At 37.7% G+C, this 14,115-nt stretch overlaps 1 protein-coding gene across 18 annotated transcripts in view; it reads right to left on the reverse strand.

The window, feature by feature from the left end:
- TRIP12 (thyroid hormone receptor interactor 12) overlaps positions 1 to 14,115 on the reverse strand; it is a 138,151-nt gene that overhangs the window by 82,299 nt on the left and 41,737 nt on the right. For 13 of the 18 annotated variants that reach the window (XM_049888385.1, XM_049888383.1, XM_049888394.1 and 10 more), the window contains exon 3: positions 485 to 610. The exons of the other annotated variants lie outside the window; for them this stretch is intronic. In XM_049888385.1, coding sequence (XP_049744342.1) covers positions 485 to 610 — 126 coding nt within the window. The remainder of the gene's footprint in view (positions 1 to 484; positions 611 to 14,115) is intronic. 18 annotated transcript variants of the gene reach the window in all.

A 14,115-nucleotide genomic window follows, 5' to 3' on the forward strand; every position in this document is an offset into this window, starting at 1 on the left:
GAAGAAAAAGAACACTTAGTGGTTCAGAACCAGCTGAAACTGCAAAATTGATGCCTTAAAGCATATTAACATACATACTTTCAAAATGGAACTTTTACATTGTAGCACCACCAAATCTTCAGTTACATTTCCTTCCCCAAAGACCCCTGCCAATTAGATCTTCATATATGGTTGACCTGGACTATGTCTCTGACAATAAAAACTAAGGAAAACGGTAAAATGGCATTTTAGACGCCTCTAATGGTTTGCTAAGCAAAACGGGAACCTCGCAGCTCTGTAGGCAAAGAAAAAATTCACGTCTAAGGCCTACTGCACCGCCATCACTGCAGAGGTGATGAACTATTAATTCTAAAAGTTACTCTCAGAGGATAATAAAAACACGTATCCTAACATTTTGGGATAATCCGATCAGTTTTAATATTATGCAATGATTCAAATGCAAGTAATTCTGCCTTGAAAATGTATAAGCAATGTGAAGATTTACCTTTTAGAAAGGTGTCCCCTTGACAGTTCAGAAGTAGTATTAGACTGCACTCTGGGTGCCTTAGAATTAGATTTTCTACTCTCAGGAGGGCTATATCCCTTATGCTTTGCCTGCCCTAAATGTGACCTGTCAGCAGAAAATCAAAACAGAAATCTATCAGGAAAATGAGATGCAAATACAACACTGAATGTGAAATAGTTTTACATCACAAAGAAGAAAGAAATGAAGCCTCGTGATTCTTCACCAATGACCCTACCTTTTCCCAAATATTTCTAAGTAAAATATTTTATCAAGTAATCTGGCAAAAAAAAAAAAAAAAGCCTCTTACCACCAATCCCCCTCAATACCCAAGAGTTAAGCTCATTATTACCAGTTGCCACAATTGCATAGCAGTACTATGGTTGCTAAAACAATAACGAATTTTTCAGCAATTTTACTTCAGGCATTCAAACATGCTAAATTGTTACAAAAAGCAAACCCAGACTTTAGAATTAAATACCAACTTTAATAAACAATATAACTATCATAGCTTTAAAAATTTATTTAAAAGGCAATTTATGATCCCCCAGTGATCTGATTTCCACCTTGTACATTTTCAGGTTAGCACAGTAAATGGAGAGGCAGATAAACCAATCCTCAAAGTGATTTTGCACAGAAAATCATTACAAGTACTAAACAGTAAACAGACCTACATGAAATCAATAGTGACAGTTGCTAAGAATTTAAAGTACCAATCAATAACAAGTACAGCAAAAACCAAGTTCTAGAAAAAGAAATACTTAAAAAAAGAATTCACCACAAAATATTCTGAACACATCCAGAAAATTCCATTATTGAGATGGCAGAGTCATATTTATAATAAGTCAAATCCTTACGCCAGCATTGTTCTAACAGCAAGCTTGAGAAACACAAGGAAGCTGTGTATCCAGTTGTTAGCTTTTCTGAAACCCTGTAACGGTTACGTGAGATTTATAAATGCGATAAAAAGGAAGCATGCATAGTTATACATTCAGAAAAACTGCTGTTATAGAGGTGATATTAATTTAATAAGTGCAACTTTTGTAATTCATAACCAACATACATCCTCCAAGTAGATAACCTAAAAAAGAGTATTCTAATGAGAACTCAGAATAACCATGATGCCAATTTCATTAATGCCAAAGCTGTTAACTGCACTTAACAACCTTTTGTAAGGCTTTGATTACAAACACCATCTCAAAAGAACTGGAAATACATCATGGAAAACCTCACAAAAATAACGCTAACTGAATCTGAAGGATGTCATCAAGTTCTTAAGATATGATACAGGTTCAACTATCTCAACAGAAAGATGACCTAGGTTTCTCTCTTCAGGATTTTTTACTTCTTCCATTTCTCCTGAATTCAATAATGGATTCTTGGAAAAAAAGATATAAAAATAAGCTTTTTCAAAAAAAATACTTCCTGGATCCCTAATATCATTTTTAAGGTTCTAATTTCTGACAGAAATATTAAAAATTAGTACGTTCTAAAGGCTTATGTTCTAAAGAGATTTATCAGACTAGATCAGCTGCTACTAAAAAACTTTAGGTTACTCTTTCATGTATCTTAGTCTTCACTTTAGTAATAAAAACGTTTAAGGATATACATTTTCTCTGAGTGCAGCCGAGCTGAGCCGTGTACGACTTTTATACACTGTGGCTTGATTTTGTTTTTCCTAAATATCCTTCCATTGCATACTGGGATTTTGCTTTAACCCAGGAATTCCTTACTAATTAAATGTCTAGGCGATTGCTTTTGTTGTTGTTATATTTTCTAGTGACAGAACAGGTCGGAGAGTTCTACGCACTTTTCAGAAATACAGATGGGTTAAATTTTTCAAATCTTTCTGTAATAACGAAAGGAAAAAAAGTTTTCTTTAGTGTACAGAATTTTCAGTGTATAGAATTTAATATCTCTGGATCAATATCTGGAAACCCTGGTGGCATAGTAGTTAAGTGTTACGGCTGCTAAGCAAAAGGTCGGCAGTTCGAATCTGCCAGGTGCTCTTTGGAAACTCCATGGGGCAGTTCTACTCCATCGCTATGAGTCGGAATGGACTCGACGGCACTGGGTTTGGTTTGGATCAATATTTAAAAATTATGTCATTCAGATCTACATTCTTGTTTTCTTAAAGTTTGCTATAGGTTTTTTAATTGAATCATATTTTCTATTTCATTCGAAAATTAAAAATTATTCATTGCTGGAAAACGCATGTCATTTTTAAAATTCGTATTAGAAGAAACTTTATCCATTCAAAGCTTAAAAACTTTATGAAAACCAGTCTTTAAAACACTTTAATATTCAACTATCAATCCTAAAAAAACATACGCTTTACTATAACCCGAGTTAAGTGTCCAAAAAAAAATTTCATTCTGTTTGTGATACGAAATTGACCAATATTGACCTAACACTGGACTCATTATAGAGGTAGCAGTCCTCTTCTTTAATCCAAACAAAACTGTTTACTGGTCTTAAGACACATCCAACGGTATACACAGCTAAATCTGCTCCTGCATTTCTCATGTCCTTACCATCATGCTCAATGAACTAAAGAATTTAAGAAGTAAACTGTAAGAGAGTTAACAGCACACAATCATCTTAGAAAACTGAGGGTCGCAAAACTGGCTTAAATCCAACAATGTCCAAACCGATCTGATTCCTCCTTTCCTAAAATTATTTTAAGTGTCATATCCTCACTGAGGGCAAGTTAAAAAAGAATACTTAAAAATACTGTAGAATACTGATGATTACAGTCTGAGTGTCTACTTGTTTAGAGCAAGGGTTTGTCAAACATCTTCTGTAAAAGCCAAACAATAAACATTTTCAGCTTTCTGGCAATACTGTGTCACAACTACTCACCTCTGCAGCTGTAGTACAACAGCAGCCAGAGACATCACGTGAGCAAATGGACATGGGTGTGCTCCAATCAAATCACACTAAGAAAACAGGCGGGGCTGGATTTGGACCATCAGCCATAGTCCGTCCTCCAATCCCTGGTTTAGCATGAGAGGAACAAGGCAACCAGATGGTACCGTGAAGTGACAGTAAGGGGCCTCCCAAAGCAGAGCTCTAGTTCATTATGTCCATTTATAAATCTGTAATGTTCAGAACACTGCAAAGTAAATCACCATAAAACAATGATGCCCAGTCTAGAACAGCCGAATAGAACATCACAGTATTCACAGCTGAACGAGCCTGGGATGCCTCTTTTTAGCTCATTTGACTAGTGCCCTCACTTAACAGACCTTGATGCTCAATACTAACTTTTATTATAAAGCATAATCTCTTCGAGACTTAGTAAAATTTATGTCAGTATAAATCAATGTTTCAGAATAACAAAGTAAAATTCCTAACAAAGTATTTTAAGTAGTACTAGAGCATGAGCCCATTTAGTAAATTAAAGGCCAACGATTTGTGCGTGCATGTTTGAGGGCGAGTGTTAGGAGCTTCTACATCGTATGGGTGTTCCTGCAAAACCTCGCAATTCTGCGAAATCACCCACTAAGAACAGGGCTAATGGTGAAGTATGACCAGGCACAGAGCACTCAAACCCGTTACTTTGTAATGAACATCCTAACAGAAACATCACCAATTTTAATAAAACACTAAATTGGTACGGACGTTTGCACTATTAGTAAGTTAGTCCACCCTTTAGAGTCTTATTTTTGTACTTCTTTCGTTGAAGTTTAAATTTTTAAAGACATTTTCTTCTGAGGTTAGCTCAAACGAAATTAAAAATACAATTCCAGAGTAGGCTTTTCTATCATTTTCTTTCTTCAGAAACACAGGAGTAAATGTTTTTGCAGCTTCCTGAAAGCATTTAGCAAAGTGTAAAGTTGGTGGTTCTGGAAGCCACAAACTAGCTATTTCTTGCACTAAATGATTTCTATAAACTTCAGGTTTTCCTAAGGTCTTCATTCATTACCAAATTTTCCTCTTTAAAGGAAAGGTTCGCCCCCATTTCACTTCATATATTAACATTGTGGAGAAAAATGTCTATGAACAAACGCTATTATTTCCCTATTTACCAAATGCATATGGGTTAATTCACATTAAAGAAACCCACACTGTGGCACAACAGACTATAATCAACTCTGGGTTATCTGTTGTCAAGATTGTTAACTTGAACACAAGCCTCAAACTCCTCTTTGTTGACTTTTAGGCACACTATATGAACTGTACCCTTCTAGATATTTTAATTTACCTTAATGGAAACCCTGGTGGCGTAGTGGTTAAGAGCTACAGCTGCTAACCAAGAGCTGGGCAGTTCGAATCCACCAGGCAGGTGCTCCTTGGAAACCCTGTAGGGCAATTCTGCTCTGTCCTATACAGTCGCTGTCAGCCAGAATCGAATCAAGGCAACACGTTTGGTTTTGGGTTTGGCTATTTAGTAAAACCCTTGGTAGCCTAAAGAATTAAAAATCATCTCCAGTCCAAATAATAAAAAACTGCATGGGAAGCAGCTAGTTACAAGTAGCTAATTAATTTCTATGCCAGACACAGAAATCCATCACCCAAATGTGTGAACATATTACCAAATGTAAATGGAATTAGGGTTCAAATACATCTCCAAATTTATTCACGTGTATATGTACACAGACACATATATTTTATATAGGAGCCCTGGCGACACAGAGGTTAAGGTTTCGACTGTTAGCCAAAAGGTCAGCAGTTCGAATCCACCAGCCCCTCCTTGGAAACCCTATGGGGCAGTTCTACCCCGCCCTCTAGGGTTGCTATGAGTCGGAACTGACTCAATGGCAGTGGGTTTTTATATTTTATATATAAGTATTATAACTTTGGCTTCCAAAAATTAAATGTTTTGTTTTTAACACTGTAAGGTGCATGCTTTAAATAAGACAGTGATTTTCAAAAAGATGGAAAGTCAATTTCAAACCATTTTAAACAAACAAAACTCACCAATGCTCCATATAAAATATACTGTTTTTCTATTTCAATCTCAGAACTGAAGCTAGTCCGGTCAATAGTCCTATGTTTAGTTACAGCTAAATATTAGCCTAAATGGTTCTCTAACTCAGAATAAAGAATTAAGTATCTTATAAAGCAGTGCTTCTTAACAGCAATGGTGCTGCCCCTAGGGAGCACCCTGTATGTTGGGTGAACACGGGTGCTACTGGCATTTATCAGGTGTGGACTACAGATGGAAGATGTCATACAATATAAAGGACAGTGAGACACAATAAACAACTGTCCCATATCCATACTTTTCAAATAGCCTTAGTAATACATGAAAACCTTTTGAAAAAACTTAAAACCTGGCAATGACACAGGCGCAAAAAAAAAAAACAACAAAGTTTGGTTTTAACGTAGTTGGTTTTTCAGGAATGCAACTACCATGTTAGTCAACAAAAGATTACATTTGCTTTTTGCAGCTTTATGAACAATTGTGTATCATTCTGAAAAGTAAGTCTGTTGTTGTAGCAGTCACACTGTCACATTCACCGGATCCATACATAGATGCAAGCATCTGAACACTTCCTTACGTCATCCTGTGTCACTATATCCAAGCATTTACCTACTGAAATTATTTTATTTGTATATTTGTATCTTTATAAAATGGTAGCACATTATATCAATGTTTCTAAACTGTGTGTAGGCAGGCATTTTATATATTTCTTAATTCACTTGGAGATACTGAAGGGCATAATAACAAAGATTTTTACATTATAAGATATACATGATAGAGAGGAAGAACAGGAACTCGAAGAATTGGAGATATGTTGGGTGTGCCAATTATTAAATATATGCAAGTCACTACAGACCTTATAAATATGGCTAACAGAGTTCAGTCCCTGTCCTCAAAGAGGTCAGAATCTCATAAAACAAAGTGATCTACCAAGTGCTCTAATGACCACAGAAAGGAGCCCTGATGCTGCAGTGCTGAAGAGCTCATCTGCCAACCAAAAGGCTGGCAAGTTCCAATCTACCAGCCGCTCCTTGGAAACCCTACAGAGGCAGCTCTACTCTGTCCTGTAGGGCCGCTGTGAGTCAGAAACGACTCGAAGGCCAACGGGTTTGGTTTTTTTTTTAATAGTGGTGGTGCTACTTACTGGGAAGCTAGTAACGACAGTGTTACTTAGTCATGTTTTCTTGATACTCTGCTGAAAGCAGGGAAGTGAGACAGTGACAGGGTTAGAAGCAGTTAGACAAAATCAACAAACTGATAAGCTCAATGATCTGGGCACAGGGAGCATGGGCAAGCAAATTACAACGCTTACGTTATGACAGAAAGAAAGCAAAAAGTTCTATTCATCTTGAACAAAAGAGAGCGAAGGAAACCAAAGACTCAAAGGAGAATCTAGCCAAGACTAACAGCACACATGAACCACAGCCTCTTCTAGCCTGAGACCAGAAGAGCTAGGTGGATATTACCACTATCAATCGTTCTGACCAGAGACACAACAGAAGATCCCAGACAGAAAGGGAGAAAAATGTAGAACAAAACTCAAATTCCCCAAAAAGGCCAGATTTACTGGATCGATAGAGATGAGAAAAACCCACAAGACTATCACCCTAAGATATATGATACACGTTGAACTTGGAACTCAAGCCACTCCTGATGGTTACCTTTCATTCAGACAATAGATTGGCTTATAAAATAAACATTATCGCCCATGAATACCGTGCTCCCTTCAATAATCAACTGCGACCAAACAGTCAACATTTACCCTAAAATAAAGATGGGAAGTAAGGACGGGCAGGGAAGCTAGATTAATGGAAACAGAAAAAGAATGAAAAAATGAGAATGTTGACATATTGTGAAAAACGGAGCCAACGTCATGGAACAAGCTGTAAAAAAAAAAAAAAAAAATGTTAAATGGGAACCTAATTTGCTATGTAAACTGTCACCTAAAACATAATATTAAAATAAAATAAAAAAAAGGTAGAGGAATGAACAAAATCAAAAATCATGGGAAAAGTGGGCCCCAAAAGGGAAGCCTTACATCCCAATTTATATTCACACCCACACTTCACATATAAAGTAGGGGTGGGGTGAGGAGCAAAGATACCAAGATAATAAAAAATAGAGGCGCAGTACGGAGTATCTTGTGAATTGCAGCAGCTTTTGTATTAAGTTCTTAAAAACTTATTAAGATGACCACCAGATAAATATTTTTTAAAGTGCCAGTTTATGTTATAAGGCTTATATTATGCTCCTTTAAATATATCATCCAGCTGAACCCAGCTTTAAATTCGCATTTTCAAGATGTAGGGAGTGAGTCTTGCCCAAAGCACACAGCCCCCAGACAGGAGAGAGGCAAGACTGAGAGACCGAGCCCAGGCATTCTGACTCGCAAGTCAACAACTCCACAGCTACATTTAAGGGCTTGCTGGGCAAAGGAAAAGGCCTGAGTCTTCCATTGTTATGGTTTTCCTTTCCATGCTGGTATTTCTGTCCCTAATTATGTACAGGTCAAAATCAATTCCTTAGGAGATGGTATATGAGAAACACGGAAAAAACCACCACTTCTTCTTTTAAACTTCTAACTTTTATTTTCTGTATCACAAAGAAAACGGCCTTCCAAATGTGAGTAAGGCTAAAGCTGACTGTTCATGCCTAACAGTTTTGTAAGCAGAGTCTATACATATTTATTTTTTACTCACACTAACACCCACCCAGGGAGGCAGTCTGAGACTGAGAGAGCACTCTGAGTGACAGAGCATGAGATTCCCTCAGTACTAAGGGACAGAGAGATCGGGGCAAATCCTCAGTGAAGAATAACGTTTCCTAGGCTTTCAATATGTTTATGATGTGACTTTCGGACACAGTTTCATACTTGATTAAAGCAAGAAACATACACTGCAAATAAAAGCACGAAGCACGCAAATGGCACATTACTTTGTAGATACACAAAGTTAACTTAAGGTGGGTACTGTTAGGAATCAAATATTTCTAACTTCCAGCTAGAGAGAAGTTGCCTCTCTCTTCCCCATTCGGCCAAGGCAGCCATGCCACTGATTAACCCAACATTGTAGATCTCACCTCCCAGCCCCCACGCTTGATGCAACAGGCCAGTCTTGTCAGCATTACCAAAGCCCTGTAATGGAATATGTAATGGAGGTGTGTACACATGGGCTCTGTAGCTAAAACTCAAGGCTGGGTATTATAGCATGGAGATTTACCATTACCGAAAGGAGCAGGTTACAAACTACCCAGTCAATTCTAGTATAAATTGTTTTTAAAGTGGTTTGAGTTTTAGTCGTAAGAGTCTATGAAGTCATTTTCACATCACACCCTTAACATTCTCCTCTCCAACAAGGTGAAACTTAAATCTGACTGAGCAAAGGACAGGATAAAAAAGAGAGAATAGGAAAATATAAAAGGCAGGCACTCATTCTGGTTAATTAAGCAGGAAAATGAAGAGAACACAACACACATGTGGCTATGTCACACTAGTAGGACTTTGGAGAAACAAATCATCTGTTTTACATATACTAAGAAGAATATTTAATCAGCTGGTAATAGGGAACCCAGGGTGAGATGGGAGAGTGCTGACATGTGGAGTTGGTAACCAACGTCAAAGAACAATGTGTGTACGAACTGTTTGATGAGAAGCTACTTTATTCTGTAAACCCTCATCTAAAGTGCAATAAAAAAAGAATATTTAACCAGCCTGCGATGGCCAAAGAGTGCTGTCCACAAATACTCTACTCCTCCTCTTACCAGGCACATGGTAGGATGGCACTTTTCCAAGGCTTTGGAAGTTAGGTGCAGCCATGGGACTTGCTTTGGTCAAAGTAATGTGAGGAGGAATAAATCGATTCTAGGGGGAGGCCTCGGGGGCCAGAGGGCAATTCCCTGTATTCTCTTGCCCCACAAGGCAACTGGCCACATGCCAGGGTACCAGAATGTACAGACTTGAAGCACAGCCCACAGCTGCCCCAGGGGGGACAAACGTTTCAGAAGACAGACGGCTATAAGCTACCAACATTCAGGAGCTGCCTGTTACTGCAGCGCCACCTAAAAAACCTCACTGCCGTGGAGTCGATGCCAACCGACAGCAAACCTACGGGGCAGAGCAGACCTGCCCCATGGGACTTCCAAGGCTGCACACCTTCACAGAAGCAGATTGCTATATCTTCCTCCTGCAAAGTGGCTGCGAGGTTCGAACCACTGACCTTTAGGTTAATAACCGAGTGTTTTAACCACTGTGCCACCAGGGTTCCTGCAGTATAACCTAGCCCTCTTTATCTAAACCATGCCCTATTTCAACCCTTCCTTCCATCAATCATCTTTTCATCATTACTTCAGTAAAAAAAAGTCATATATCTGTGCCTAGAAATATTAAGCAAGCAAATCTCTTTATTCCTAACCCAAACTAGTATTTGTTGAACACCTATTACTTGCTGAGCAATGTAACACATGATACAGACATATTCAAAATAAATCCAAACTCTTAAGGTGACTAATGAGTCCACATGGCATGTAAACACACAGCTAACAAGTACCATCTGCTTTGCAACTGCTGCTTCATGGCCACAATCAATGAGGCCATTGCCAGAAAGCTTTCTCACCTGACTCTAATAACAGCCTACATGCCCATTTTCCCTACTGGATTGGAAACGCTTTTTTAACAAAGGCCTAAAAAAAGGCACAGGGAAGACATGAGTACAGTGTATGAAGACTAGGCAGAGCTGCCTGAACAGTCACGTCAGGGAGCAGCAGGGACACAATGAGGCTAGGTGTACAGAGCAGATGCAGCCTGACAGATACTGAGCCTGTCTGCAGTTCCTGGGGCCTCCGACAAAGTACCACAATAAATGTCCTAAAAACGTTTCAAGGCATTATAGGATTTCAGAGACTGGAAAAGAGTGCAGGCTACAAAGTGAAAAGTTTTAACTGGATCTCGAAAAACTTAAAAGATTTCAAGAAGAAAAGGTCTGAAGATACAGGCCTTTTAAAACGTAAGCATTTTAAAAGGAAAACAGCATAATCAAGGATACTAAAGGAAACCGCAAGATATTTTAAGTAAGTGATGATTACTTCAATTTGATCAGAGTGGGGTAAAAAACGATCAAGTTTTAGTTTGGTTTCTGACCCCAAAAGATCTGAACTAAATCTAGTACTTCACATGTTTCTGCGGTGTCGCGCCTTCTTTGGAAATCGAGTTAAGGGAAGGGAAATTAAAATGATGGGTACATTCACAGCTTGTTCGGAGTCAGTCCTGGATGTGGCTTCATTATTTCACTGGAAAACATCTTAATTCAAATATAAGTACAGCTTTTTTCCGATTTTATAATATTAGGAAAATAATAGAAAAGTGGGAGTATCGGAAAAAAATCAACAATCCTAGCATAACGAACTTCCAATTACAAGTAAGTGTTAATGACTTGTCCTGTAAGGGTCAACTTCCTAGAAGAGAAAATAATATTTAAAAATATACTCCTTGACCCAAAAACTCCACTTCTGGTAACCTAGCTTAGAGAACTCATATTTGCAATCATATAACATCACTCACTATAGGAAAAACTTGAAACCAAATGTCATCAAAAGGGGACAGTTTATACCCATACCCCCATAAAATGGAAAATTAAGCAGACATTAAGAGGAATGAGGTAGTTTTATGTATGTACTGACATGTAAAAATGCCTATGAGATGAGAGTGAAACCAGCAAGCCACAGTAAAGCATATGAAATACCTTATTCTTAAAAAGAAAGCAACCAAAAAGAAATAAAAAAAGCCATCACAAATGTTTTCTTATTCAATCTTCTTGTCTTATACAAGTGAGTTAAATTCTGCAGGTTCTTGAATTATCCCCTTCATCTTACAAGGCTTCCAGAGTTCAAGTCTGCATTTCTCACTGGGTAATATGTCAGCTGGAGTCCTGGTGGCACGGTGGTTTTGAACTCGACTGCTACCCAAAAGGCTGGCAGTCTGAATCCACCAGCTGCTCCCTGGAAAGCCTACTGGGCAGTTCTACTCTGTCCTGTGGAAACCCTGGTGGCGTAGAGGTTGAGTGCTTCGGCTGCTAACCAAAGGGTCGGCAGTTCAAATCCGCCAGGTGCTCCTTGTGAAATTCTACGGGGCAGTTCTACTCTGTCCTATAGGGTTGCTATGAGTCAGAATCGACTCGACGGCACTGGGTTTGGTTTGTGGTTTTTACTCTGTCCTATAGGGTCGCTATGAGTCAGAATCTACTCAACAGCATCAGGCTTGGTGTTTTGTTTTGAATATGTCAATTATCTTCAAATGCATAATTCCTATCTTGCCACTATTTAAAAGCTTCTTTAATACTATCTGTTACTGATTATACTGTGTCTCCAAAAAATGTGTGTTCTAATTCCTAACTTCTGTGCCTGTGGTTATAATCACATTTGGGAATGGCTTGTTTTTGTTATGTTAAGGAGGCAGGATTAGTGTAGGGTTTGTCTTGAGTCAATCTCTTTTGAGATTTTTATATTTTTATTAAGCAAGCAAGCAAGCTAGCAGAGACTGAGGAAGAGAGATGCCAAGCCACAAGATCACCACCCAGGAGCAGAGGCTCAAGGAGACAAGGACCTTCTCTCTCTCCAGAGCTGACAGAAAGAGAAACCCTTCGCCTAGAGCCAGCACCCTGAGTTCAAACTTCTAGCCTCCTAAACTGTGCGAAAATACATTTCTGTTTGTTAAAGCCACCCGTTTATGATGTTTATGTTATAGGAGCACTAGATAGCTAAGACACTACCTTACCCTTCAGGAAACAGGACTATAGTTTGTACACAATAAACGATTAACTATGAGCTGAGCACATCAGTAAAAGGTCAGTTCCGTGCAAATGAAGTGAACATATGCAAACTTATTAGTACATTTACAAGAAGCATTCTCAGCCAAATCTTACCCCTTAAAACTACTTTATCAACTTCAACCTCATTACTAAAAATACACCAATAAAACAGGAAAGCATTTTTTTCTTATCAAATTAGTAGAAAAAATGTCAAACAGATACCCCAAAGAGAGCAATGAGAAAAAGAACTCTTTTTTCTGATGTTGAGAATGTGAAGTCGGAGAAAAATAATTTACATGAAACAAGTGGGTAACGCTAAAGACAACCCTTGACCATGGAATTTCACTTCTAGAAATCTACCCTGAACAGGTACCTGAAATGTAAACATTTAAGTATAAGCAAAAAGTTTTTCCAATGCAGCTCTCCAAAAACTAAAAAATAACCATGGAAAATACTGTATATTCATTCAGTGAATTCTGTGGCCATTAGTATATAATTACCCCCCAAAATCATAATGAGCTGGGAAGATACTGTTGGGTAAAAAAAAAGGATTTTACAGTATAATCAGTTACATTCTAAATTGCATTTCAAAGACGGTAAACAACGAAATGTTATACAAGATCTACCTCTGAAAGATATTTTATTTTCTTCATATATTTTTCTGACTTTTCTGTACCATATCCCTTTGAACTAATTTTTCAGGGAATATTCAAGTCTACTTCTTTCTACATACTTAATGTTGGTTAAATTTCAGCTCTGAAAATGTTAAAAGCTGTAACCTGCAGTGCTCACAATTGAGTTTTTATTCAATAACCAATAATTATTAAAAGTTTGTACACAAATTTTTTTAACACGGGCAGGAGTGGGTGGATTGGACTCATGCATTTCCTCGCACCAGTAAAAAATTTGATAGACTACAGTCAAATGTACAGCAAAACTGAGGCAAAAAAAAAAAAAAAAAGAATTACTTGGGAGATGGAGAAAGCAAAGGAAGAAAATAAACAAAGACTTGATAACCTGGTTTTAAAAATTCCTATAAATTAAAACAAATCACAACAAATGGTAAAGCTAGGAATAAAGTATCTGTCCATGCTGATGCACTGATACCTCTGACATAAAGGGTCTAACTAAAGAACACACAGCCCCAACATTAACACTAAGGACATCAACAGACAACTCATAAAACAACTAAAAATGTTATATATACTTTATCATAATAAACATCTATTAAATAATCAAAGTGGCTAACATGTGGGAAGGTCTTCAACTCTACAGAAGCCAAAGAAATGCTTACTTTAACCAAAGGAATCCTTTTTTCTGAAAACTTTTACTTAAAAGATGGTACGCTGTATTGAGCAGGATTTGCAGAAATGGGTGCTCTCACAGAGCATTGGTAGGAGTACACATCGACCCAATCTTTGAGATGGACAATTTGACGATCTGTTAAAAACCTTTAAAATACTCCATACCCTTAGATCCTACATACCCACTTCCAGGACAAAAGCAGAATCATACTTAAACGTGATAGGCACGGCAATAATTTTTACAGCGAAAAAAATTGAGAAAAAACCTAGAGGCCTACATGTTTAAATCATGGCCTTTGATATCAAAGAAAATCATGCAATCATTTAAAATTTTCTCATGGAAGAATGTTTCAGAAGTGCAGAAAACGCTCACACTCTGTGGTAACTGCTGGCTACTATATTATCTCTGTTATTTTTATGTTGCAAGTATACAGAAAAGACTAGATGATACAAAGTAGAAATATCAACCATGGTTATCTCTGGGTGACAGGCTTAAAATTATCTTATTTTCCTTTAATTTTCCTGAAGCTTTCCAATTTTCTGTTCTGAGCATGCACTGTTCTTGTAACAAAAGCAATG

The sequence above is a fragment of the Elephas maximus genome, chromosome 6 (assembly GCF_024166365.1).
Source record: "Elephas maximus indicus isolate mEleMax1 chromosome 6, mEleMax1 primary haplotype, whole genome shotgun sequence".
Classification (NCBI taxonomy): Eukaryota; Metazoa; Chordata; class Mammalia; order Proboscidea; family Elephantidae; genus Elephas; species Elephas maximus.